The sequence below is a fragment of the Trichechus manatus genome, unplaced genomic scaffold, assembly GCF_000243295.1.
Source record: "Trichechus manatus latirostris isolate Lorelei unplaced genomic scaffold, TriManLat1.0 scaffold00156, whole genome shotgun sequence".
Lineage (NCBI taxonomy): Eukaryota > Metazoa > Chordata > Mammalia > Sirenia > Trichechidae > Trichechus > Trichechus manatus.
In genome coordinates this window covers 5,781,934-5,809,660 of record NW_004444092.1, presented here as the reverse complement: position 1 = coordinate 5,809,660, position 27,727 = coordinate 5,781,934, and the positions used below count along the sequence as shown (strand labels likewise).

Genomic DNA, 27,727 nt, shown 5'->3' with positions numbered 1-27,727 from the left:
GTTTTATAATGGTCTTTAAGCATGAGATTTATAAATTAAAAATATAATTATATTAACAAATCCCTATATGTACAGACATATATATATTTTACAGATAGACATATATATACACAAATTAGAACTTACATAATGATGTGGCCACTCCTAGCAATACTCTGGATTTCCTATTTTAGGATTGCTGTCATTCTCACAATATTTGTGTAATTTCATTAAAAGACATGATTTATTTGAATTAATAAATTCTATTGAAATAAATAATCTCTAGGGAGAATAAAGTACAATAGTAGAGCTTTTTCTGACAATACAGTTTAAAGGACCTGTAGGATCTTTTCTAACTCTGAGATTCTAAGATTTTATTAGAAAAAATTATAAAATGCCATTTTTAGATTTGTGAATACTCGTATCTGTCATAATTTAAATATAACCTTAATGTAAAGTCATAAAGAGCAACTTAAATATTCAAAATTTGTTTTTCAAATTTGTATTACATTTAAAATAGTTTTAGCGTATCTTTTATTAAGAAATATAATTTTTAGCTGTTTTTCTCTCCGTGGTACTTTTGACAGAAGCATTAGCTTTATAGCATGTAAGAAAAAATTTAACATATAGATTTTAAATTTCTATAAATTTTACTATACATTTCTACAGTATAAATTTTGATATATACTGTCCAAATAATTACATCATGATAAATTCTTAAAACAGATTTTGGTTCTTTTATACAGACTAAAGTATTAAATAGAGAACAAACAGATGAATGGAAAGGCTGGATGCAACTTGTGATCTTGATTTATCACATCTCTGGAGCGAGTACAGTAAGTATTTTGAATTTAAGTTCAGAAAGTATAGTAAATAATGTCACTTTAATGTTTCCTTAAGGGTATGGACTTTTATTGTGCTGTATATTCTCTACCATTTAGAGATCCTTCTTATTTACTACCTAACCTTTCTGCCTTCCCATTCATTTCCTACAACCTGACTCTTTGAGAATGTATATTATTTTTAAAGCAACATAAATTTAAAAAAAGAAAAGGGTAAAAGAAGGCAATAATTGATTTGTACTTACTTGACCATAATTTTAATGTAGTAGAAACAGCTGATAATCTAAGGATATTATTTTATGTCATCCTATTGAACAACTAAAGTTAAGAAGAAACTTTGTAGATAACACAAATTGCAAAGAATTTAGACTATTAAAAGAATTCAAATTAGCTCATTACATTTTATTTTATTTTTTATTGTATTTTAGATAAGGGTTTATAGAGCAAATTTGTTTCTTATTAAATAATAAGCATATTGTTTTGTGACATTGGTTGCCACCCCCACGATATGTCCATACTCTCCACTTCTCTACCTTGTGTTCCCCATTACCAGCTTTCCTGTCCCCTCCTGCCTTCTCATCTTTGCCCCTGGGCTCGTGTGCCCATTTAGCCTTGTTTTGTTTTATGGGCCTGTCTAATCTTTGGCCAAAGGGTAAACCTCAGGAGTGACTTCAGTACTGAGTTAAAAGGGAGTCTGGGGGCTAGATTATTACATTTTAGATTCTACCCTTCACTGTATTTTAGGATGTTTGACTAACTATTTTTATACTTCTTTTTTCCTGCATTATTGTTACATTTTTGAAGTATAAAAAACTTACAAATCTTTTACCCCAGTGTTCAAATAAAGAATATGCCCCTCAGACACAGATGGATGCCAATGTAGACATGTAGGGTGTGCCTTTCTAAGTGTTACCTCCTCCATCCTGGAGACATCTCTTCCTGTTGGTCCTGCAGTGCCTGCTGTACCTGGGCAAACATTGTCTTTTCTTTCTCCCTTGGTGTCATAAATGACTTTAGGTTCTCATAATCTGTGTCCACCTTGGATATGGCAAGGATAGAAAAAAATGTATTCATTCTGAGTTATAACATTCCTGCTACATTATGGTTAAAATAATGCTTTTCAGTGTGAGCCTAAGTATCTAGTAACCACTTTTAACCCAAGTTTTTATAATTAAGATGTAAACTAACTTCTATAAAATATGCTTAAAAAATTTAAGAAACTCACTCATGATTTGGGGACTATTGAATTGCTTTTTATTTATTTGCTTTTATAAACCACATGCCTATGAACAGTATTTGAATCAATGATAAATTGAGATAATAGGGAGAATATTACACAGAAAGGAGTATTTTCAGATTTCCATAGCAACAATTAAGAAGGTAACTATTATTACTGGATTGTTTTTAGATATGTCTTAACAATTTGAAAACAATGTTATTATTAAGCCTATTATGTTTAAAAATTGTCAGTGATTTTATGAATGGTTTGAAGGACAGAAGGCTGAGTAATGAAGTGTAATTTTTACTGACAGTATATGGCTGTGATATGTATATTAATGGCAGCAGCAAAATTCCTGTGACAGTACAGCTGAGGGAGAGCTAGTGAATTTGAGTAGTTATGAAAGAGCCAGCACAGTAAAAGAGATTTGAGGCAAGGAGAGATGGAGATAGATGTTGTTGTTGATAGGTGCTGTCAAGTCGGTTCCAACTCAAAGCAACCCTTATGTACAACAGAATGAAACACTTCCTGGTCCTGCACCATCCTCACAATCATTGTTATGCTTGAGCCCATTGTTGTAGCCAGTGTGTCAGTCCATCTCATCAAGGGTCTTCCTCTTTTTTGCTGACCCTCTACTTTACCAAGCATGATGTCCTTCTCCAGGGACTGGTCCCTCCTGATAACATGTTCAAAGTATGTGAGATGAAGTCTCCCCGTCCTCACTTCTAAGGAGCATTCTGGTTGTACGTCTTCCAAGACAGATTTATTTGTTCTTTTGGCAGTCCGTGGTATATTCAGTATTCTTCATCAACACCATAATTCAAAGGCATCAGTTCTTCTTCAGTCTTCCTTATTCATTGTCCAGCTTTCACATGCATATGAGGTAATTGAAAACACCATGGTTTGGGTCAGGTGCATCTTAGTGAAAGTGACATCTTTGCTTCTCAACACTCTAAAGAGGTCTTTTGCAGCAGATTTGCCCAATGCAATGTGTCATTTGATTTCTTAACTGCTGTTTCCATGGGTGTTGATTGTGGATCCAAGTAAAATGAAATCTTTGACAACTTCAATATTTTCTCCGTTTATCATGATGTTGCTTATTGGTCCAGTTGTGAAGATTTTTGTTTTCTTTATGTTGAGGTGTAATCTGTACTGAAGGCTATAGTCTTTGATCTTCATCAGTAAGTGCTTCAAGTCCTCTTCACTTTCAGCAAGCAAAGTTGTGTCATCTGCATAACGCAGGTTGTTAATGAGTCTTCCTCCAATCCTGATGCCCTGTTCTTTTTCATATAGTCCAGCTTCTCGGATTATTTGCTCAGCATACGGATTGAATAAGTATGGTGAAAGGCCACAACCCTGACGCACACCTTTCCTGACTTTAAACCACACAGTATCCCCTTGTTCTGTTCAAACGACTGCCTCTTTATCTACGTACAGGTTCCTCATGAACAAAATTAAGCGTTCATAGTAGGACAGTTTATAAACCCAGCTCAAAATTTGTAAGATAAATCCAACAGATTCTCTAAGAAGTAAGTAGAGATGAATACTAAAACCTAGAAATATCTCCGACACATCAATAAAGATGCAGTTAATTTTGGGGAAAAAAATGTTTTTAAGAAAATGTCGCTTAGAGATATAATTAATTGCTGATACATTAAATGATAATATTACTGTAAAGAAAATTAGGTAAGAAGAGTTAATGGCAGATTAAGTTCCTCAATTCGGTGATTCCAGAAGAGATTTAGATGATAAAAGGATAAAGGCAATTTGACATTCTGTTATAATTATTTGCCAAACTAGCATTCTGATACTTCTTAGAGTATATCCCAATACTTCCTGAATTACAATTAAGAAAAAAAAATCTGTTTTGGAAGGACATACCTTTCATTAACAGATCATTTGTTATAGTAAATTAATATATCCTAGCTCCTTTGTATAGGATTTTTGTGGTTAAAAATTAACTCTCCATTGGCAAAGCATTGTTAGTATGGGTTATAACATGTTTTGGAACTTGGTTCTTGAGTACTTAAGTGTTGGCCCTCATTAAAAACTCATTCTAACTGCCATGATTATTTTAAATACCTAATCTTAATGTAAGGAACCCTGGTCCTGCAATGGCTAGAGCGTTCTGCTGCTGACCGAAAGCAGTTCGCACCCACCAGCTGCTCCGCAGGAGAAAAGATGTGGCAGTCTGCTCCCGTAAAGATTGCCGTTGCCTTTGAGTGGATTCAGACTCATAGTGACCCTATGGTTCAGAGTAGAGCTGCCCCATAGGGTTTCCAGGGCTGTAATCTTTACAGAAGCACACTGCCACATCTTTCTCCCTCAGAGCAGCTGGTGGGTTGAAACCACTGACCTTTTGGTTAGCAGTTGAGCACGCTTAACAACTGCACCATCAAGGCTCCTTCCCATAAAGAAATCCTGTGGGGCAGTTCTACTCTGTCCTATAGGGTCGTTAAGAGTTAGAATCAACTCCATGGCACACAACAACAGCAATGTTAATGTTTTTTATTTTGAATAAAATATGTCAAGCTTTTGTTGTGCCGTGTTTTTATACTAAAACAGAAACTGTCAGAAATTCCAGGGAATTACTAAAATAATCCAGATGGCCTGGCAGATTGAAATTGTTAGTGTAAACATTCTTTTTAAAACATAATTTGTATCAGTTATGGGTAAAACACTGTGAATTTAATATTGAGAGAGCAGCATGTTATGTATACAGTAGATATTTGTGCTCCATTGTAGTTTTTTTTTTTTGGGAGTTCGTAAATTAACTTTTATGAAGGAGCCTAAATAAAATACCTTGAGAGAAAATTTGTGGGACTTGAGAAAAAACAGAACCAGAAGTCAGCCTAACTATTAAATTTGATAAAGTTGGAATTTCAAAATTATTTTTAATATTAAAATGTTACTATAAGTAGTACTTGAATCATAAAAGACAAAAAGAAAACCAGTTTGCATTAAAGGAGACTAAAGAGACATGACAACTAAATGCACTGTGTGATCCTTGATTGTTTCTAGATCAAAACAAAGTTTTTAAAATCTATAAAGGATAATACTGGGACAATAGGGGAAATTTGAATATGGATTGCATACTAGGTACTGTTACATTCATATTAAATTTCTTGGGTATGATAATGGTAATGTAGTCATGTAAGAAAATATCCTTTATTCTCAGGAAATACTTGCCAAAATATTTAGGAGTGATGTCATCTGGTCTGCAACTTACTTTTATATGGTTCAGCATGGTAATTAGATGTCAATTGTACTATTTTTGCAATTTTTCTGTTGGTTTAAAATATCTCAAAATAAAAAAATTGAGGGAATATTACTTGAAATTTGTAATAGGTCAAAGTTCATAGGATCTTGAAAAACTGATGGTGTTTAATTCAGTTTAAATGAACTGTATTTAGTGTTTAACAACTAAATCCCAATTTTGTAATCCCAGCCCCAGCCGTAAAGAAACTGAAAATCACGTCTTACATGGAATGGTTAAAGTAATTCGTAATGTTTAGCCTTGGCTTGACATATGTTTTCAGATACGTGTAGGGCTACCCACTATAAAAGTGATTAAGCTCATACCTATGGCTCTAGGCTAAACTGTCCATTATATTAGCCACTAGCCACATGTGGATGTTGAGCACTTGAAATGTAGCTTGTTGTGTATAAAATACATACCAGATTTCAAAAACTTAGTATAAAAAATGTAAAATACCTCATTAAACATTGACATGATAATATTTCTCATATACTGAGTAAATAAAATATATTAAAATGAATTTCACCTGTTTAATTTTTTAGCAGCCACATCTAAAAATTACATGTTTCAGGTTTTATTTCTATTGGACAGCACTGCTCTAGAGGGCTAAAGTTGGTAGCTTTTACTTATAGTTAGAGTTCACTTTTATAGCAGTTAATGACTAAAAATGGAATGGATTGCCTTGGGAGTTTGTATGTTTCTGCTATTAAAAAGTTTTCAGACAAATACACGAGGATATTTTAGAGGGCATTCAAGAATGAGATATTAGATAAATCCTGAGGTTATTGCAGTACTACATTTCTTACCTTCATCTCTGTGATTCTAATATGTTACCCCTTCATTGAAAATTTCTGGTCTAATAATGAGGTGAGATATTTAAAAAGAACTAATGATTAAGGTTGATATATCAAATATCTAAGTTTGATGTATAGATTGTTGGTGCTGTAGGAACTCAGAGGAAAGTGAAATGATTTTCGTCTGATAGTAAATATTGGAAAATTTGAACAGGGATCTAAAGAAGAATGGGATTTGTATAAGCAAAATGCAGTTAGGGGAAGAGCATTCCAAGGTAGAAGAAATGGGCAAACAAAGGAGTGTTGACAGGGAAGCACAAGAAAAGCCTGCTTAGAAGACAGAGAATCTATCAGTTTGTCCAGAGTGGAGGCTATATAAAAGGATTCATGACCCATTATAAGCTCAGGGTTTTTTTTTCTTCCAAAAAATATTATTCCTTAGAAAAGAAAGAGATGCTGTGCATTCAAGACCTGATAAAATCTTTTAAGATGCCCACTTAAATATTTTGTCCAACAAAATACTTTGTCCCACAGAGTTGTCATTTAGAAAAGGCACATTAACCTGAAATGGCCATAGTGTTCGTGTTGTACACTTAGAAGGGTGATCAGATGGGTCTGTAAAATAGAAGCCAAAGAAATTGTATACATATTTTGTAATTATCCCTAAATAAATGACTTTATAAGAGTTGGATGTCACTGAAACAAGCCTTTTAGTTATGTTGTGGAGATCATGAATCTACACCTGAATGACCAATGGGTGAGAAACAGGTGGAATGACAGTGTTCTAAGGTTATGAGAATTAGTACTTGTAAATGAGATAACATTTCCAGTGACTCCAACTATATGGAGATTCAAAACATGTTGGATTTCATTCAGCTGAGAAGTGAAGATACGATGCACTGAAAAACCATGGTAAATGATTCTGAGGGACTTGGTGATGAAGACACTGATGTAGGAGTTGAAAATAAAATTGTTTCAAAAATAAGAGTGGGGGAAAATAATATTTTTAAATTGTGTTTACATATGTTTCTTAAATATTTTAAGTAGTCTTGTGTACAGCTCTAAACTCTATGCAGGGGCTAAAAATGTGAAATTTTTGTTTTTCATCTTCTCATGGGAAAATGTGAGAGTCAGAATATATTTAGGATATGTGGTGATTAATAACTCTAACTATCATATATTGAATTCTAACTGGGTGCAAGTTAATGTTGAAAGCACTTCACATTTGTTATTCATTCCTCATAAGACCCCTTTGAGGGAGGAGGCGATAGTCTCATTTTGCAGATTAGGAAACTCACACCTAAAGTCACATAACTAGTAAGTGGTTTACTGTGTTCTTTACAGGAATCCAACTGATTTTTGTATGTTGATCTTGTATCCTACATTCTGCTGAATCTTTCTATTAGTTCCAGTAGTTTTCTTGTGGAATCTTTGGGGTTCTCTGTGTATAGGATTATATTATCTGCAAATAGGGGATAGTTTTACTTCTTCCTTTCCAATTTGGATGCCCTTTATTTTATTTTTCTTGCTTCACTGCTCTAGCTAGGACTTCCAGCACAATGTTAAACAGGAGTAGTGATAAAGAGCATCCTTGTCTTGTTCCTGTTCTCAGGGGGAATGCTTTCAGCCACTCTCCATGAGAATGATACTGGCTGTTGATTTTGTATAGATGCCCTTTATTATGTTGAGGAATTTCCCTTCTATTCCTATTTATTTTGTTGAGAGTTTTTATCAGAAATGGGTGTTGGACTTTATCAAATGCCTTTTCTGTGTTGATTGAGATGATCATGTGATTCATTTATTCTATTTATGTGGTAGATTGTGTTGATTGATTTTCTAATGTTGAACCATCCTTGTATACATGGTATGAATGCCACTTGGTCAGGTGTATTATTTTTTTAAAATATGATTCTGAATTCTTCTGGCTAGAATTTTGTTGAGAATTTTTGCATCTATAATCATGAAAGATGTTAGTAATTTTCTTTTTTTGTGGTGTCATTTGCCTGGCTTTGGTATCAGGGTAGTCTTCATAGAAAGTACTGGGGAGTATTCCTTCCTTTTCTATGCTCTGAAATAATTTGAGCGATACTGGTGTGAGCTCTTCGCTGAATATTTGGTAGAATTCTCCAGTGAAGCCTCGAGGGCTTTTTGTTGTTGTTGGGAGTGTTTTTATTACTTCTTCATTCTCTTCTCGTTATGGGTCTGTTCAGATTTTCTGTCTCCAGTTGTGTCAGTTTAGGGTAGGTAGTGTGTTTCTAAAAATTTGTCCGTCTCCTCTAGGTTCTCAAATTTGTTGGAGTACAGTTTTTCATAGTATTCTGTTATGGACCTTTTTATTTCAGTTGGGTCTGTTGTAATGTCCTGAATCTCATTTCTTATTTGGGTTATTTGCTCTCGCTCCTGTTTTTCTTTTGTCACTTTAGCCAGTAGTTTGTCTGTTTTGTTGATCATTTCAAAGAACCAGCTTTTGGTCTTGTTGATTCTTTCTATTGCTTTTCTGGTCTCTATTTCATTTGCTTCTGCTCTAATTTTTATTATTTCCCTTCTTTCTGGTGGCTGAGGGCTTCTTTTGCTGTTTTCTTTCTATTTGTTCAAGTTGCAGGGCTAACGCTTTGATTTTGGCCTGTTGTTTTTTGATACATGTGTTTATTGCTATAAATTGATCTCTGAGCACTGCCTTTGCTGTGTCCAAAAGGTTTTGGTATGATGTGTTTTCATTCTCATTTAATCCTAGGAATCTTTGATTTCTTCTATTACCCAGTTGTTTTTAAGCAAGGTGTTACTCAGTTTCCATGTATTTGAATTTTTTTTTTTTTTTGCTCTTCCTGTTATTGATTTCTACTTTTATGGTGTTGTGATCAGAGTGAATGCTTTGTATTATTTCAGTGTTTTGGTTTTTATTGAGAGGTTGCTTTGCGGCCTGAAATGTGGTCTATTCTGGGGAATGTTCCCTGTACATTGGAAAATAATGTATACTTTACTGCTGTTGGGTGGAGTGTTAATATATATGTCTATGAGGTCAAGATGGTTGATTTTGGGCTTTAGATCTGTATCTTTGTTGAGTTTCTTTCTAGGTGTTCTGTCCTTTACCGAGGGTGCTGTTTTGAAATCTGCTACTTTTATTGTGGAACTGTCAATTTCTCTTTTCAGTGCTGTTAGAGTTTGTTTTGTGTATTTTGGAGGCCTGTCTTATGGTGCGTAGATATTTATTAAGGTTATGTCTTTTTGGTGGATTGTCCCTTTAATCATTATATAATGTCCTTCCTTGTCCTTTATGGTTCATTTTGCCTTAAAGTCTGTTTTATCTAAGAGTAGTATTACCACTTCTGCCCTTTTTTGGTTACTGTTTGCTTGATATAATTTTTTTCCATCCTTTGATTTTTAATATATTTATGTTTTTGTGTCTAAGGTGTGTCTCTTGTAGACAGCATATTGGTGGGTTGTGCTTTTTTATCCATTCTGCCACTCTCTGTCTTTTTACAGGTGCATTTAAGCCATTAACATTCAGTGAGATTATTGGTAGGTATGAGTTTATTGCTGTCATATTGTTTTGCTTTTTTTTGTGGTCTAACGTTTTGTGTGTTCCTCTTTTCTGTGCTGAGTTCCTTTTGCCTGTGGATTTTCTTTTCTTTTGTTATTATAGATTTTGTGTTTACGAAGACTTTATATTTTTCTTCTTTTTTATTTGATGAGTAGGTTTTTAAACTTTCTTTATGGTTACTTTGAAATTTACTCTTATCTTGTTAAGTTTGGACTAGTCTTTTATTACTTGGTATCACCTTGACTTCCTCTCCGTTTGAAAGTTTTATACTTACACCATTTACACCTCCTTCTATTGTTTTGATGTCCTAATTTACAGATTAATATCTCTGTTTCCCTGCTTTAAGTCTTTTCACTTTGTTTTATTATCGAGAGTTCTTTACGTGGGTTGGTGACTGGCTGATGCTGTCCTGTGTCCTTGGCTCAGGTTGTTGTCTGATGTTGTTGGATGTCTAGCCAAAGGACTCCATTTTATATTTCCTGTAAGCTTGGTTTGGTTTTTGTGAATTCCCTTAATTTCTGTTTATGTGGAAATGTCCTAATTTCACGATCATATCTGAGAGAGTTTTCAGGATTTATTACTCTTGGTTGGCTCTTTTTTTTCCCCAAGGTTTTGTATAAGTCATCCCATTACCTTCTTACCTGCATAGTTTCTGCCAGATAATCAGATTGTAGTCTTATTGTTTCCCCTTTGTAAACGACCTTTCATTTTTCTTGAGCTGCTCTCAAAATTCTTTCTTTGTCTTTGGTTTTGGCGAGTGTTAATATGTTATGTCTTGATGATTTTCTTTTGGGGTCTGTGAGGTTCGTTGAGCTTCTTTGATAGTCAGCTTTTTGTCTGTCATTATATTTGAGAAGTTTTCTGCCAGCAAATCTTCAACAGTCTTCTCTGTGTTTTCTGTTTTCTCCCCCTGTTCTGGAATTCTGATCAGATGCAAAATTTTGCTCTTGATTGTGTCCCACATAATTCTTAGATTTTCTTCATTCTTTTGTTTGATTTTTTTCCTCAAAGTGGCATCTGTGGATGTCTTCAGTCTCACTGATTCTGTCTTCCATTGTTTCAAATTTGCTCCTAAATTGTTCAACTGAGTTGTCCATTTCTGAAATTTTGTTTTTTCTTTTGAATTTCTTCTTGCTATTTTTGTATGATTTCTCATTGTTTATTTATTTTGACATTTCGTTCTTGTATTTTTTCCTGAATTCTTGTATTGCTTTGTCTGTGTTTTCCTTGATGATCGCTATGTTCTTGTTGGTTTTGTCTGTGTTTTCCGTGGTTTTGTCTATATTTTCCTTGATTTTGTCTGTGTTTTCCTTGATATCTTTCCTAATCTCTTGGAGAACCCTAAATATTACTCTTTTGAATTCCATAGCAGATAGTTCCATTGCCTTTTCTTCTACCAGAAGGTCATCTGATTCTTTATTTGGGTCACTTGCTGGAGCTATCTTTGTCCTGCTTTTTTATGTTTTGATATTTTCTGGGGTCTTTGAGACATTAAGGTATTGTTTTCTTCATTTATTGACTGTATTTTGTTTTTTTTTTTTTTCATCCTGCCTCTTTGTTTTCTTTTGCTGTGTCAGGACTGGCGGGCCAGGCATACTTTGCTGCTTGCTGGTTTGTAGGCGCAATAGCTCTCACCACCTTGTCCATGCGGGCAGGGCAGCAGCAGGCAGGCAAACCTGCTTTGCTGTACACTGGTTTGTCAAGAAGGCTGAGGGTGGATTGGGTGGCCACTGTCTGCCTCCTGATGTTGATCCAGCAGTGCAGAAGCATTCCCAGCCCCTCACCAGATAGTTGAGCTGTTGGACAGGCTTGCTTCTCAGCATTCAGCAGCTGGTCAAGTGGTGGGAGGTGAGGGATAGTGCAGGCTCTGTGCAGTGGCAGGCTAGTAACTCTAGCTGCATGGCACAGCGTGGCCCATCAGGAAGTGGTGTGGGTGGTGTATGGGGCTAGGTGGAAGGGAGAAAGAAAAGGAAGAAAAGGGGAAAAAATGGTGCAGCAGGAGCCAGCGGTCGGGGCAGGACAGGCTCTGGATAATGGCAGGCTAGTAGCTCTCTATACTAGCGGCATGGCATGGCCCATCGGGAAGAGGTATGGGTGGTGTATGGTGCCGAAGGTTGAGGGTTGGGAAAGCATGTTTTTGTGGTTACCAAGTGCTCTGTCTCCTGTTGAGAGCTCCATGAAGTTGCCTTTCCCATACTCCCTGTCCATCATCATTGCTGGCTGTGCTCTAAGATGGTGATGCTGTGCCATGTTAGTTGGTTGGGGACCTCAACTCTATCTCTCCTCATTCTCTGTTTTCTTTCAGTTTCTTCTTCCATTTGGTGTTTCATCTAGTTCTTTATCCCTTCATTTTATGTTTAGAGTTCCAGGATTGATGTTTGTATCTGTTTTACTTAGTTTTTCGGGTCTTTGCTACAGAGGGATGGAATGGTACATCTATCTAGGGTGCCATGCTTTCTGCGCCTCTTTACATGTGTTTTTTAACCCCCTGTAATAATACCTAACTTTTGAGAATAATTCTTTTCATCGAGCTTATGATACCAAATGATTATGATGATCTATTATCTTGGTTAAATGTAGTTGTTATTATAATTCAAGATATAGTTATTGCCAACATGTATTTTTACGTTTTTATTTTTGTCAACAGTTTTTGCCTGTGTATATGCACATTCGAGTTCTGGTTGCTGCATATCTGTTTCAAACAGGTTATGGACATTTCTCATACTTTTGGATCAAAGGAGATTTTGGAATCTATAGAGTGTGTCAGGTAGGAATGCATTCAGTTATTTTCTTTTTCTTTCAGTTCAACATGCTTTTCTGCCTGACTGTTCAGAAAAGATAAATATTGTCATTATAAGATCATAAGTAATTTGAATTTATGAATAGCACTTTAAAATTATTGTTAATTCTGGGTTCTGTATTTAATAATTTAAGATAAATTATTACTCTGAGAAGAGAAAATATAATTTAGACAAATATAAAAGCATTGGTATACAAGGTAAAACATTGTTGATTCACTTTAGTTTTGTAGAAATGTACACAGTTACAAACTTACAAACTGGAATTGTGAAAATATGCTATTTTTTCTCTCTCAGAGAAGTAGTGGATTAATATTTATTAGTTTTCTACCTTGTGCCAGGCAATATCTAAACATTATTTTATTTATTCCTCATTACAACCCTGATTTGTTATCTTCATGTTTACAGACGAGGAAACTGAGGCTCAGAGAGGTTAAATAATTTACCCAAGGTCACATAGTAAGTGGTCCAGCTTTAATATAAATCTGTTCAAATTCTGTGCTCTTTGAATGATATCACACTAATATCTGAAATGACTGTTACAGAAGTCCCAAAGACACTTTTTAATTTCAGTGATGTTATTTTGTATCTATGACAACCCTTCATTTTAATTCCAAATAGGGTAAATCAATATCAAACAAGAGATGAAATGGACACCTTTTTGTCGAGGTAATCTAATACCTGCATATAAACTGTAGCCCTAGGAAGAAGATTTCTAACTCCTCCTCTACATTTAATAAGACAGCAAGTGTAGCCAGAGGACAGTGTAGGCTGGTGCTTTCCTGGGATTTAGTTAATATAATGATGCATAAATATTTTATATTCAACTCTTTACAGTGAATGTAGAACAAATGTAATTTTGGGGGTTAATAAAATATACTCAAGCAGCTATTACTTTAGTCTTAAATAAACATATTCTGTCAGAGAAAATGTGACTTTGCTTTTTGTGTATACCTGGAATGAAAACCATTTTCTCCTCCCTTTTTTTAATAGGTCTTATTTCGTCTCAATTTCCTCGTAGTGGTATTATGTATAGTAATGGATCGGCCTTACCAATTCTACTACTTTGTCCCCTTGGTCACTGTATGGTTCATGGTCATATACGTTACTCTAGCACTGTGGCCACAGATAATCCAAAAAAAGGCAAATGGTAAACATACTCTCTTACTAATGTTAATAAATATATTCTCTCAGTGTACTGAATTTCTTTTACTTACCAAAGGCTATTATTTATATTGAGAGATGTTGACAGTTTATATTTATGTATAGTTTTGATATTTTGAAATTTTGTTCTTAGAATATATTTCTAAGATAATACAGCTAAGTAGTTTAAATAATATGACTTAGTACAGGATATTTTGCATTTATTTTGTATGTATGTGTTTTCCTTTTTAAAATTTTTAATTTTACAAAACCACTTTATGTATTAACTAATGCAACAGTTTTCAGACTGTCTTATACAGAGCCAGAGTAGAAGTAGCTAGAAGAAAGATGAGCTTGCTAGAGAAGCAAAAGCCAAGTTGGGCTCCAGGTTCCTTCACCCTGCTTCAATCTTGGCAGCTTTGCTTTTATCTGATTTCTTACATATATTGAGATTTTGAGTAACATTCATTTGCAAGAAGACTTTTTATATCAAAGTTTAAAAACACTAGTATAATTTTTCTTCTGGGCAACCCTTTAGGCAGTTATCATCAACCTGTTTTACACAGAAGGAAACCTGAGTGCCCAAATGTTGCTGTTTTCAAATTTCCCATGACCAGTTACGGATAATGATCAAACTAAGGCCAAAGACATTTATCTTAATGTTTCCTTTCCTCAAGATCATATGGTTAAAATAAAATCTTTCCCTTTTTTTGAAAAAGCTTTTTTTTTTAATTTAGAAAACTATTTAACTTACTTTTTTAATGAAATATTGTGTATCAAAAATATTTTTCCATTGACTTCAGTTATAATATTAAATAATTTTTCAGGAAAGAGTTGAGTTCCAGCCCCCAATAAAGTCATTAGTATCTTTGAACAGTCTCTCTAATTTAATCCTTTACATAACTCAGCATAGTAATCAATTGAACAATCAATATGTGTTAACTTTGAACACATAATTTAAAATATGCATGTGGTAAAATACATCTTACCTCCTACTCCATTAGGGAGTTTAAGCTCTCCTGTTGGAACTTTAAGCAATATCACCTAAGTTATATTCAACATGTATGTTTGTTAGAATCACATTTAACGTATTGTTCCAAATTTTTATTGTAACTTTCTATAATGAGTAGGTGTAATTAAATTCAGGAGGCATTTTCAAATATACTTACAGTGGATGATCAACAGGTATTATGTATGTTTTAGACTTATTCCCAGGAAGGCTCCTCCTCCATCTTTTTTTCCCTTTTTGTTCTACTTGTAACCTATGCTACCTAAATATATTGTGTGTATCCTTATAAGTAGCCTTAGATTATTTCAAGAACTGTGCAACGTATATATTAGAGAATATGTAATATTTACTATGTTTTCTAATATAAATTTACATTTCTTAGTAACAGATATTTTCTCTCTTAGGAAATTGTTTCTGGCATTTTGGCTTACTGTTGAAGCTAGCCTTCTTGCTGTTTTGTATATGTTTTTTGGCATATTCTCAGGTTTGTACATTTTTTTCAGTTTACGTTTTGTTATGTTTTGTTTTAAAGTTCAAATATATTAAAGTATGTGAGAAGAGTCATAGCTTTTTTTAGCTTCATTTTTTAATGACTGTAATAAAAGTGTCAGTCTGTAGTTGACTACTCAGTGTAATTCTTTTGAGACCTATCTACTTTTGTTACCACTGTTTTTGTTGTAAGAGCAATTTAAAGCTCTTCCTCTGGCAGTTGTTCAAGATCCATTTTACTTGACTTTGATCAATCAAACGTTTATTGAATGCCTCTTGTAAGACAGTACTCTAAGTGGAGATCAAAATTGTCTTGACAGAATTTGCAACTTGGTTTGTGCATTATTCATTGCATCAAAGTATTTCTTGATTTTTTATATAACTACATACAGTAAAATTTTGGCAGTTAATAAAATGAACTTAGAAGCAAAGAGGCTTGTATAGGTGTAATACACTTAATTTAATAAAATTCTTGGTCATTTTCCTAGTTCTAACCTTTTATCCTCCTACTCTTACGGTTGAAATTTTTTCAGTTATTTTTAACAGGGATGGCAGACTACTACCTGCTGGGTAAATCCATCAGGCAGACATATATTAGGCAGTATATTATTTATAAGGAGCCCTGGTAGCACAGTGGTTAAGCTCTCGTCTGCTAACCAAAAGGTCGGTGGTTTGAACCCACCAGCTGCCCCACGAGAGAAAGATGTGGCAGTCTGCTTCTGTAAAGATTAAAGCCTTGGAAACCCTATGGGGCAGTTCTACTCTGTCCCGTAGGGTTGCTAGGAGTCGAAATTGACTCAATAGCAATGAGTTTTATGTTATTTATAACAAAATATTTATTTGAATACCTACAGTTGTGCCATGTTCTGCAGTTTATTCCAATCTCCAACCCTCTCTGTTTTATGCCTGCTGCTTCAGGTGTAAATGCCCTATAGGCAGTGTGTATATGTGTTCCCATAAAGCTGGGTTATTTTTGATGGGTCTTTTTTTTAATAGGCTTTTATACTTATTTTTATATTTAGAAATACGTAAGGCATCTATATTTCTGCCTAACCACCAAGGTTTTTTATATGAGATAAATAATAAGAAAACAATAGGCAAATGTATAAATAGAAATCTGGGATAAGATCATATATATATATATATATATATATATAATAGATATGTATCTATCAGTATGACATAACAGATTATATAAATAGCTTGTGTGTGTGTGTGTTTATGTGTGTGTGTATGATTTATAAGTACTTGAGATTGCAAGCTTGGTAAGATTTATCCTTAATTTTATGGGGCATAGATTTTGATAGAACCTATTTTTAATATTCTATATGCCTTTGAATTCTGTGGTTAAATGGAGAATATTGCATTTTATTAAAATAATAAAATTCTTCTGACCTAAAGGTTCAGCAGTACCTAACATTTAATATTATTTTCATATTTTGGCTTTCTTTTTTGATAGCCTTTTTTTTTTTAAATGGTGATGTTACATTTTTTTATGCTGTGGCATTAAGTCTAATAATGGAGCTTTCCTTAATAGAGTTTGTCGTCATTCTTCAGCCTGGAAATTGAGGTTTTTGTTCTCTTCTTTGAAAGACTATTAATGTGCAGGAATGTACCAAGACTACTGGCCCTTCGTTCCCAGGTTTTCCAGGCTGTCAAATTAATAATAGAGTACCATTCACAAACTTGACTAGAATAAAATTGTAAACTTTGTTTCAAAGGCTAGTAATGGCATTTAGATATGGTTGATTGAGTAAGGTGACAAATTCAGAGGATTCTCTTTACTCAACTATTCAAATATAGATCGTTAAGGACATTTTTAAAAAGCAAAACTATATTTTAACCTTAACAGTCATTCTTTAGAATATTGATACCGTGTCCACTAAAGCCTTTTTGTATTTTTGTGTTTTGGTTAGTAAATAGTAGCTGTTTTAGGCACTGGATTAAAAACCTTAAATGGAATAATTTTCCACTTGCTGGGTTTTTGGTTTATTTTTTGTTTTTGCACATTGTCTCAGTAGTCTTTCTTTTGAAGTGAAAGTAAGTTAACAGAACAGTTTTAAGTCATCTTTATTGGTTATGATAAAGTTAAGTTTATATTTTCAAACAAATTTCAAAATAAATAGAATTTATAAATTATGAATAATCCTTATATAAACCTAACTTTAGGAAACTACAATTTATAGTAGTATTGCAAAATTAGTATTGAATTGTACCATCTTAGTTTATTTCTGGATTTCTTTCTTAGGGTGCATTTGAGAAGATCTTTTCTCTTTGGCCATTGTCCAAGTGTTTTGAACTGAAAGGAAATGTGTACGAATGGTGGTTCCGATGGAGGTTAGACCGTTACGTATGTATTTACCTTCTGATCTTTTGCCATTTCTGATTATGCATTTTAAAAATCATTTGGAAAATTTTAATCTATTTTTAATTAATTTAAAAATAACAAAACATGTTGATCTGGTAAGTCAACGCAATCATGCATGAGAACCTCCCCCTTTATTTTACAGCTGGGAAAGAGTATATATCTGTATCAGCAGGAAAATACTGAAAAATTCTGTCTATAAAATGGATTTTGCTTGAGTCATAATTTTGACTTATAGTTGATCCCCAATATACATAATTCAGCCATTCAAAGCAATATTTACTGAGCCCCAATATGTGCCCTAGGTGTTGGTATCGTAAAGAGTATGTTGGAGAAAGAAGTCATACCACCAGGCTTCTAAGCTTTATGATCTACTTTAAAACCCAAGATTACTGCTTATAATTGGGTGCAGCATGGATTTTGAGTGGAAGTGTACAGAGAGCACTTTCAAGGATGAGTCCCTGAACTTAACCTTGAAGGGAGGAGTCCTAGTGGCACAGTGGTTAAGATCTTGGCTACTAACCAAAAGGTCAGTGGTTCAGACCCACCAGCTGCTCTGAGGGAGAAAAGACCTGGCGATCTGCTCCCGTAAGGTTAATGCCCTATGGGGCAGTTCTACTCTGTCCTGTAGGGTCACTATGAGTTGGAATTGCCTGGACAGCGCAGAGCCACAACCTTGAAAGACAGTTAAGATTTTAATATTCAGTTGGCAGAAAATATATAAAACATCTAGCATACCATTTGGAAAATAATAGACACTGAATAGATGTTAATTACTCTTCCTCACCCTTTACCTTCTTCCTTTTATTTTTCACTCATTCCTTTTTATTGTTCAACAGATGTTTTCTGAGGGCTCTTCTCTGTGCCATTCCTGGTTTCCATTACCTATGTCCTTTCCAATGTACTGCATTGCATTTCAAAACCATAAATGAAAAAAGAAAGCTAAAGTCTTGACATCAAATAATTTTAAATTCTCAACTTTCTATTAAATCAATATATTATGACATGATAGACCTTTAAAATTCATGTTAAGTCTTTGTTTAAAAAGGACAACTTACATGCTTTCTGGTTCAACTTTTTTTTTCTTTTTTAACTCTTAAAATACGGTCTTGATGGTGTTACTGTTTTATTTGACTGAAAGGACCAATGTGAAATAGGTTTTATCTTTGTTGAGTACATTTAAATTGTGTTCTATATTTCAAAGATAGTATCTGATCATTGATCTTAAATTGTCTTTATTTCTTCACTTGCTACTAAGACTGCTTAAAACTAACCAGCCTGTCTCATATTTTTGTATGAGACGTTTGCTTGTCTACTGATGATGGTCTCTAACAGTCATTAGCTATATTTTATTCTTGGAGTTTTAGGCTTGAAATTTAAATTCTTCATAGAAACTCCAAACCTTTAAGCTTGTAACACCCTTACTTTTACACTTACATTCCTCATTAATCAAATATTATTGCTATTTATTGAAAAATAGCTATTTAAGGCAAATTTTCTCTCCTTCCTTTTCAGGTAGTCTTTCATGGAATGTTGTTTGCTTTCATTTATCTGACTTTACAGAGGCGCCAAGTGCTTTCTGAAGGAAAGGGTGAACCTCTTTTTTCAAACAAAGTTTCAAATTTTCTGTTATTTATTTCAGTAGTTTCTTTCTTGGTAAGTTTCAAAATGTAATCTGATTTTCAAAAATTTTAAATCATATAGCAAATTTATGTTAAGAAATAGGAATTTAATAAATTAATTATTTTTAATAAGTAAAATTTTTAATTCTTTTTTCTCTTTATTTTTCTAATTGGATATAAATTCTAAAGAGAATATATATGTGTGTTTGTGTGCATGTGTATTAAGTATGAAGAATAACTGAGAGTCCAGTAAAATAGAGATTTAAAAAGTTGTGATAAATTTGGGAAAAAATATAATGAGAGCTGTTCGGTGTGGAGAGCCATCCCAGCCTCATGATCACTGTTTCCAGATAAGCACAGATTTGTGCTTGTTTCTCTCCTCCCTCTTAGTTTGGACAGTTGAGCACACCAAAACAAGTGACAAGAGAACCTGAGGGCAGTTTTTACTAAAGCTTATTAAATAGCATAATGAAATATAATTTTGTAAATAAAGAAAGCTGTAAAAAATTTTGAGAATTATGCCTCTTTAAGGCCTGTTTTTTTGGTTTGTTTTTTAAACTAATACATACATTTTTGTTTGTTTGTTTGTTTTAGACCTACTCCATCTGGGCTAGCAGTTGTAAAAACAAAGCAGAGTGCAATGAACTCCATCCATCTGTTTCTGTGGTACAGGTAATTATCTTGATTTAAAGAAATTTTTATTTGTTAATTCTTCTTAAGAACACAGTCTTCAGAGACAGAAAGATTGGAGATCAAACTGAAGAAAATGTAGGTAAGTTACTTAATCTTTCTAAGCCCTACCTTCCTCTGTTTCCTTTATTGTAGTAGGGATATTAAAATCTTTTTCAAAGGGTTGTTTCGTTAATTGAATGGAAACACTCTAGCTTATTAGTATTTATCACTTAATTGATCCTCAGAAAATGTTAATTCACCTTATTCTGTTTGCTTTTCTTCATCTATTTATTCAAATTTTTCATTTATTTATTTAGTCCTAGTTACTAATTACCATGTGTTATGTGTCATGCTAGGTGTAAGAGATTCAATGTTAAACAAGATACAGCTCCTGCCCTCAAGGAACTTATAGTCTAGAGAAGTAGATAAATATTCATTTACTCATTTCACAGATTTTTTGTTCATTTAACAAATATTTGATACCTATTATGTATGTGGATACCCTGGTGGCATAGTGGTTAAGAGCTACGTCTGCTAACCAGAAACGTCGGCAGTTCAAATCCACCTGGCGCTCCTTGGAAACTCCATGGGGCAGTTCTACTCTGTCCTATAGGGTCGCTATGAGTCAGAATCGACTCAGTGGCAACTGGTTTGGTTTTTTTTATTATTATTATTTATGTGCTAGATTTTAGTCTGGGAGATGCAGTGGTGAGCAAATCAGACTTAGTTCCTACCTCAAAAAGTCTGCATTCTTCTATTTTAGAGAGTAACCATATAATCACTAATTACAAGTAGAAGTAAATGGTACTATAATAATAAGAGGATATGACCTAGTTGAAATTGGAGGGGGGATGTCAGCAGTTAGGGACAATTTCCTTGAGGAGATTAAGCTGATAATAGGGGCATAGATAGAAATTTAAAAGTGAAGATAGCATTTCAGACATGACGGGCAGCAAGAACTTAGGCCCTATGGTGGAAGGAAGCATGGTGTATTCAGGGAACTTAAAGAAGGCCAGTGGAACTGAATCTGAGAGCCAGGGTCTGGAGACTTGCATGTGGTAGTGACTGGGAGGTGAGCAGGGGCTGGCGGGCAACTAAAATCAGATTTACATTTTGCCAGGATACCTCCGGTTGCAAGCAGTCATAGGACATTGTGATTAGTGTGGTGATGGTTAAGTAGAGGGCACTTTAGAAACACAGGAGTTCTTCCTAACCCATCTTGATATAAGAGCAGGCTTCTTGGAAGAAGTAGTGTCTGTACTAAAGCCTGAAAGATGAGTAGTCCAACAAGAAGGAGCAGGGAAAGAATTTCTGAAGGATTCCCCTTATCTTAAGTTCTCTTTGATGCAGGGACTATTTTTTTCCTCTTAAATCGCCATATAGTCAGGAGTACCACGCATGTGCTAGACTCTCCAAACACAATTGATAATGGAATTTTAAAATTATAATGTATTCATATAGCATATTGATGACTTCTACAGACAACAGTAGTGCTTACCAATAACTCTTTGTATATCGTATCTGAACTTTCTGTGATTCACAGGATGGCAAGGAGATGTTACCATTTGTAGTGCACCGATACAGAATGATAAAAGAGGAGTTAAAGGAGAGTTTGGCTGCACAGAGAGTAACACTAACGTTTGTGCTCCTGAGGCGTATGACCCTCCCTTCCACTTGCCACTTTCCACATACTTGTATTTCCTACGTTATGTTTTTGGGAAGGGCCTCAGCTTCTCCATTGCAGAGTAAAAGAATGGACTACCAAACCAAACCCGTTGCCATCGAGTCAGTTCCAACTCACAGGGACCCAATAGGGCAGAGTAGAACTGCCCCATAGGATTTCCAAGGAGCAGCTGGTAGATTCAAACTGCCGACCTATTGTTAGCAGCCGGGCTCTTAACTACTGTGCCACCAGGGCCCCCCTAAAAAGAATGGACTAGGGAGCACAAATTGAAGCAAGGACTAATTTTATTGGCTGCTACTTATTTTCAATGGCACTTATCCCCATTGTAAAAGTCAGAGAGCATCCAGTAGCCCCAAAGGTTACAGGTTACGTCGTTATCATGCTTCTCTCTTATTCTCAAATGCCAACAGGTATATATACGTATACTTTGACTATCTGTCTGAGGGGGCTCCTTTAAGATTTTAAGCATGTACAAGATTCCTAGTGTCCTGTTGGAAGGTGTTTTCCCAGCCTGACCCCGACGCTTGTGCATCTATGCCTAAATCCTGACATTGTCGTTTTGCTCGTAATTCTGGATAGAAATTTTCAAAAGGGCTTGGCAGTATAACAGTGTTGAGGTGATTAACTATAAATAATGTATGTAAAGTTCTTTAGCACAGTACCTAGCAAGTTATAAATGCTGAACAAATTTTAAACATTATTATTTCTTCATCAAGCTAGTAAGAATGACTCCCCAGACCCGAGTAGTCTTTCCATGGTTATTGTTTCTTCTACTTTATACTCCTCTAATCACATTGTTTACTAAGTGTATGACAAAACACAAAAATCATATGTGCTAAAGAAATTACATACACTTTGGGACATGGTCGATTAAAGGCAGAAAGAAGGAAAGTTATTTGTTTAGGAATATTCCTAGATTTTCTGATGCTCAGGCTAGTGATTTGTATGTGTAATTTATATGGTCATTCTTTCTGGCATTTTACAGTTTATGCAATACTTTAAATAAAATAATTCATTAAGTGTTTTTTATATTTAAGAACTTCATTTAGGTATCACCTTCATGATTTTTACCATACATACATGTATACCACCTATACTATTAATTACCTAATAGGTTTTTTAATTGACTCACAATATATGCTACAATAAGCACTTCATATATATTTTCTCATTTAATGGTCACATCAGTTTTTCAAAGTAAAGGCTTTTTTGGATGAGGAAACAGACCCAAAGGAGTTAAGTAGTTTACTTCAAGTCTCAGAACTAATATAAGGCAAAGGCCAGATTCACACTTGAGTCTCTTTGATACCATTGCCCACTAAGATCACTGTGTAGTTGTCCTCAACTTAATTATCTGAGTAGTTTACTTTGGTTCCCTTTCTCTTTCCCAATGATAGAATTATCCATATATCTTCTCCCATTTCCTCATCTTTCATACATCTCATAAGTATGAGATGTAAAAAGAAAGCTCTTTCCAGATCCCTTGACAAAAGCCCAAGGTGATCAACACTGAATGTGGAGTTTTTGTCTGAGGTGTAGGTAGATTTTAAATCCTTTTATGAGAGAAACTTTTTAAAAGGTATTTGTGGAAGTGATATATTTTTTTAACTTTATAATTTCTTGCTTCTTTATAAAGAGAGTAGACTTTAAGGAAAGACCTTGGCTTGACAATCTAGTTACTGGATATGAATCTGTGAATTGGAGGATTAGAAAAAACACAAGATTATCCTATCCTGGTGAAAAAGGATGGGGGAGAGGAGTGAAAGCTAGGATCCCAGAGGCTAAAGGTTGTTTTAGGGGAGAAGAGATCCAGAGAAGGGAAGATACGGTGGCTGTCAGTGGAAGAAAGTTTTGAAGAGACTGAAGAGAGAGGGTGGCAGCCAACTAGGTAGAATACTTTATGGAAGGAGCAAAGCTATATCAGGAGGTGAAGTTAATATGCGATATTAACTCTTTCCACACAAAGAATCTCATAGTGCATTTCCTGTATTATATTTATTCCAGTATATATAAAATAAAAATGTTCAGCCATGTGCAGACTACAGTCTGTATTAGTATGCAGTATATGGGCCACACATTGAAAAATCCAGTTTAGAGTAGACTCTGGAACAACAGCAACAGAAAACTTGCTAATACTTCATCTGTTTGAAAAATCATGGTGTATATTTCTATTTCAGGGACACAATAAGATTATTATTTGAAGGAAACCCTTATGCAAAATAGTTTTCACTACAGAGATGATTAATATTTGCCCTTTTTTTTGTTTGTTTGTTTGTTAGATTTTAGCCTTCATCCTAATAAGGAACATCCCTGGATATGCTCGTTCAGTTTACAGTTCATTTTTTGCTTGGTTTGGAAAAATTTCATTAGAGGTTGGTATGTTAATAATTTTTCTCTCTCACACAGCCAGAGTTGTATGTATGTATGTACATGCATATGTGTGTGTATATACATATATATGTGTGTGTGTGTGTGTGTGTAAATCTGGCATATGCAAAAATACTCTTAAACCAAAGCTATTTTATTTATGGAATTATGGGAAAAAACTCAAAACTTTTAACAGCAGTATTATAGAATATTTTTAAAGCTTTATCTAAATAGCTAGACATACACAATTTTCAAAATAGTCTGTATATTGTCTTTAGCTTTCAAGCACAACCAAGCTGCTGAGATCAGGAGAGAGAAAAATTAAACTAGATATAAATGAAATCAAGCTAAGGGGATTTTGATTTGTTGTTCATCTTCATAATTAGATATTATTGGAATTCAGTTTATTCATGCTTATTATAAAATTCACTCACTGTGATCGAAAATTGTGGGAAAATTTTTAAATTCATTAACATTTTGGTGTGAGAGGCATAAGAAGAAGTTATCTACAAAATCAGTTTAAACAGATTTTGAAATACATTCAGAGAAGTCTGAGCTTTATTATTTGAATTAGAATGTTTTAAAGCAGTAGAATTCGTATTGTAATCATAACAGATACATTTTATAGTTTGTTTTATTAAATTGTCTTTTAAAATAGAAAATAAACATCTCTGAGTTCTTGAGTAAATGTTTTGATATTTTCTTTTGTCTCCTTTATAAGAGAGATTGTATAGAATTTAAAATTCTTGATCACAAATGATTTATTCAGACATGAATCAGAAAAGAATGTTATGCTAGGCCCTTTACATTTGGAGCACGAGAAACTATCGATTTTAATTACATAAATTTGCTATTCAGTGTTTCTCAAAAAAATAGAAATTTCGTAGTCCTCGTATTTGTTAAAGTAGCTTATTATGCATTTTCTTGAAGCATTGTGATGATAGAGCCACATTTATAATCACAATAAGTGGTAGTGTGGTCTAATATGGTCCACTCACATAGAAGTTGAAATACACTTTGGGAACATGCTAATGCAGTTCAAGACATCATTTGCTGGGCCCTGCAGAGCAAACATGAGGACTAGCACACATTTTTGAGTACATCTTAAAAACCATACCATTTCCCCCTCTAATAGTATATAGGGAAAAAAGCAACAAAAGGCTGATACAGTCATGCTAAATTAGACTCCTGGTGGACATGATACACAGACTTCTCTCCCCCTTTCTTCTGGTGAGAAGATTTTGGAAGAGAGAAGGTAAAATATGAGAATAATCAGGCTCAGATAGTCTCTTCCACTCCATCTGTTCAAAAAGACTAAGCAGAGGAGTAGTCAAATAGAATCACCTAACAGAAGGGTCAAACTGTTTGTGGGTGGGTGTATAAATATGTGCATGTGTGTGTATAACAATATAATATGACATGATGTAATACCTTATATTACACTATCTGACAACATTATGCATATAGTACATACATATATACATGTACGTAAGTGTATATACAAAAACATACAAATGCAGTAGTCACATGTATATAAGATGCATAAATGCACGTGTATATAATAATTCTTTAATTGACATTTGAATACCAGAGACCAGAATATCAATTTGTCAGCTATCTTCGATGACATGCAAAGAAATGAAAGACATGTTTTCAATGTTAGAATGCTCTTGTGGTTCATTTATTGGGGACTTGGAGGCAGTGCTTCAGCAGGTAGCAGTTCTGCGGTGGATTTTTCAAGGCCAGTAGTGAAATAAAAACAAATGGTTTTGGAAAAGCCTTCTAACAGCAGTATGCTATAAAATGTTTAAATTAGGAGAAGCAAATTTATTCGTGGACTCTCTGTACACATCTAACTTCAACTATTTCTCCCTCTAGCTATTTATTTGCCAGTATCACATATGGCTGGCCGCAGACACAAGGGGCATCTTGGTGCTCATACCTGGAAACCCTATGCTCAACATCATTGTCAGCACTTTTATATTTGTTTGTGTGGCACATGAAATTTCTCAGATCACTAATAATCTTGCACAGATTATTATTCCTAAAGATAACTTGTCTCTGTTGAAAAGGTTGGCATGTATAGCTGCATTTTTTTGTGGACTCCTCATCTTATCATCCGTTCAAGATAAATCAAGACATTAGCTTCTTAAAATCCTAAAAACTTAAACTTCTCAGGCTTACTTTCTCTCTGCCTGGAAGAGAAAAGTATCTATCTGGAGATATAAATGTATGTATAAATAATAAACTTGTGTGACAGAGAACAACTCAGTGGCATCTGTTGACCACCTGTGCTTGTATATATTGGAAATGTACATATTCCATATGACATACTAAAAAAAAAATTGATAAACCAGAATGCATTGTATAGGATTGCATGTAAAAAGTCTTTTCTACTGGATCTGGGTTTCCATTTATAAGTGATTTTAAGTTAACATGTGAAGGCAGGAAAATGATTACCTTTCCAGTAAAAAAAATGTAGACGATTTAAATAGCTTAGTGGTATCACTGAGTGTTTTGATATTTACTAAATTTATGGTAATAAGACTGCACCTACATTCATCATGGAACTTCCCACTTCATTGAAAACTTTCTTACTCAAGAATGACTGCAGTATTGCTTTCTTAATGTGCAATGATAAAGATTATGCTTTTAATTTATATGTATTCATGTTCTGATGTTATGTTACCTGACATGATCTCTCCTTTTAACTGTGATTTGCAGGTGTAAAAGCCCAAGTCTTTGTACACTTTGTCTCATAGAGTTGTTCTAGGCTCCATGACAGGGTTTTTGTCATTGTTGATGTCGTTGCTTCTTTTTATAAAATTAAAAAAAAAAAAAAATTTTTTTCCCAACCCAAACATTCATCCATTTCTTTCCTTCAGCTGTATCAGCATAATACAATTGCCCTGTGGATCCATTTAATATGTTTTCCCCCACTAAATAATTTTTTGTAGTATTTCTAGTGTTTGGAAGGCTCTTTATAGCCATTTTGGTATTTCCTATTACCCCCTCCCATTTTTTTTTTCTTTAATATCTGTCTGTCAATCTAAACATGTGCAGTGTAGTAAAGATTCAAGTTGTTATGATTGAGATGTATGACCATAGTAGAATTGTAAGTAAACTGGTGACTTTGGACAATATGTTTGTGTTTGTTTTTGTTTTGTTTTTTTACAAGCTGTTAGAGGTATAAATTTATTTATCTGTTGTACAGATTTATCATTTTTAATTTTTGAAAGATTGCACTTGTTTGCTTTTACTATATGTGGGGTAAAATATATTTTCTGTTCACATTATATGAAAATATGGATTAATTTAAATAGTAAATAAATGTTCTGTGGATGCTTATTTTTGTAATAAAACTATCAATTAAACCACGTGTTCTTTTTTTAAAAGCTGGATCCATTAATGATTGGTTCAAATTTCTAATTTATTTCAACTTAAAATAGTTTTTTTTTTTTAACTCTTAGTATATAGGGGTAAATCTCTAAGTGATAGTTGGATAAGGAATACTCTAGTTCTCAAAGGTTCTGTAGATAATCGGCCTTTCATCTAGGGAGTTTAAGCATTATGGTTTCTTAGTAATTTTACTTGAAGATTTAAAAAAAAATTAATTATTTCTGTAGCTCTGGATTTAATATTCTTTATTTCATGAAGAATATTTCTCTGACAGAAATGTGTGTTCTTTTCTCTCTTCTTCTGCCCTTACTTAATCTTTTGACATTTCCCAGATAGACAATTGTAATGATTCATTGCTCTGCCTCCTAGACTGCAGCCTTGTAAGCAGAGATTGGTATAGTTATAAATCAAAAACTTTCAAGTCTGTGATCACATTATTCTTGCTGATGTGGTTTGCCAATGAGTAGAGTGCATTTTAATTTAGCTTGTAAGTTTTATCACCTGAAAAAGATTCTTCCAGATGAAACGATTGAAAAAGAAAGATG

General features: G+C 34.0%; 1 protein-coding gene across 3 annotated transcripts in view; it reads left to right on the top strand.

Annotated features, from left to right (window-relative positions):
- Positions 1-27,172, top strand: part of CASD1 (CAS1 domain containing 1) — a 68,655-nt gene extending 41,483 nt beyond the window's left edge. For 2 of the 3 annotated variants that reach the window (XM_023740514.1, XM_023740515.1), the window contains 9 exons: positions 726-815; positions 12,282-12,401; positions 13,426-13,582; positions 14,989-15,068; positions 17,322-17,423; positions 18,954-19,094; positions 19,655-19,732; positions 23,696-23,788; positions 25,662-26,633. In XM_023740514.1, coding sequence (XP_023596282.1) covers positions 726-815; positions 12,282-12,401; positions 13,426-13,582; positions 14,989-15,068; positions 17,322-17,423; positions 18,954-19,094; positions 19,655-19,732; positions 23,696-23,788; positions 25,662-25,928 — 1,128 coding nt within the window. In that variant the 3' untranslated portion in view covers positions 25,929-26,633. Of the gene's footprint in view, positions 1-725; positions 816-12,281; positions 12,402-13,425; positions 13,583-14,988; positions 15,069-17,321; positions 17,424-18,953; positions 19,095-19,654; positions 19,733-23,695; positions 23,789-25,661 lie in introns of all 3 variants that reach the window. The other variant, XM_004386145.3, reaches the window with a different exon arrangement.
- The last annotated feature ends 555 nt before the right edge of the window (positions 27,173-27,727 follow it).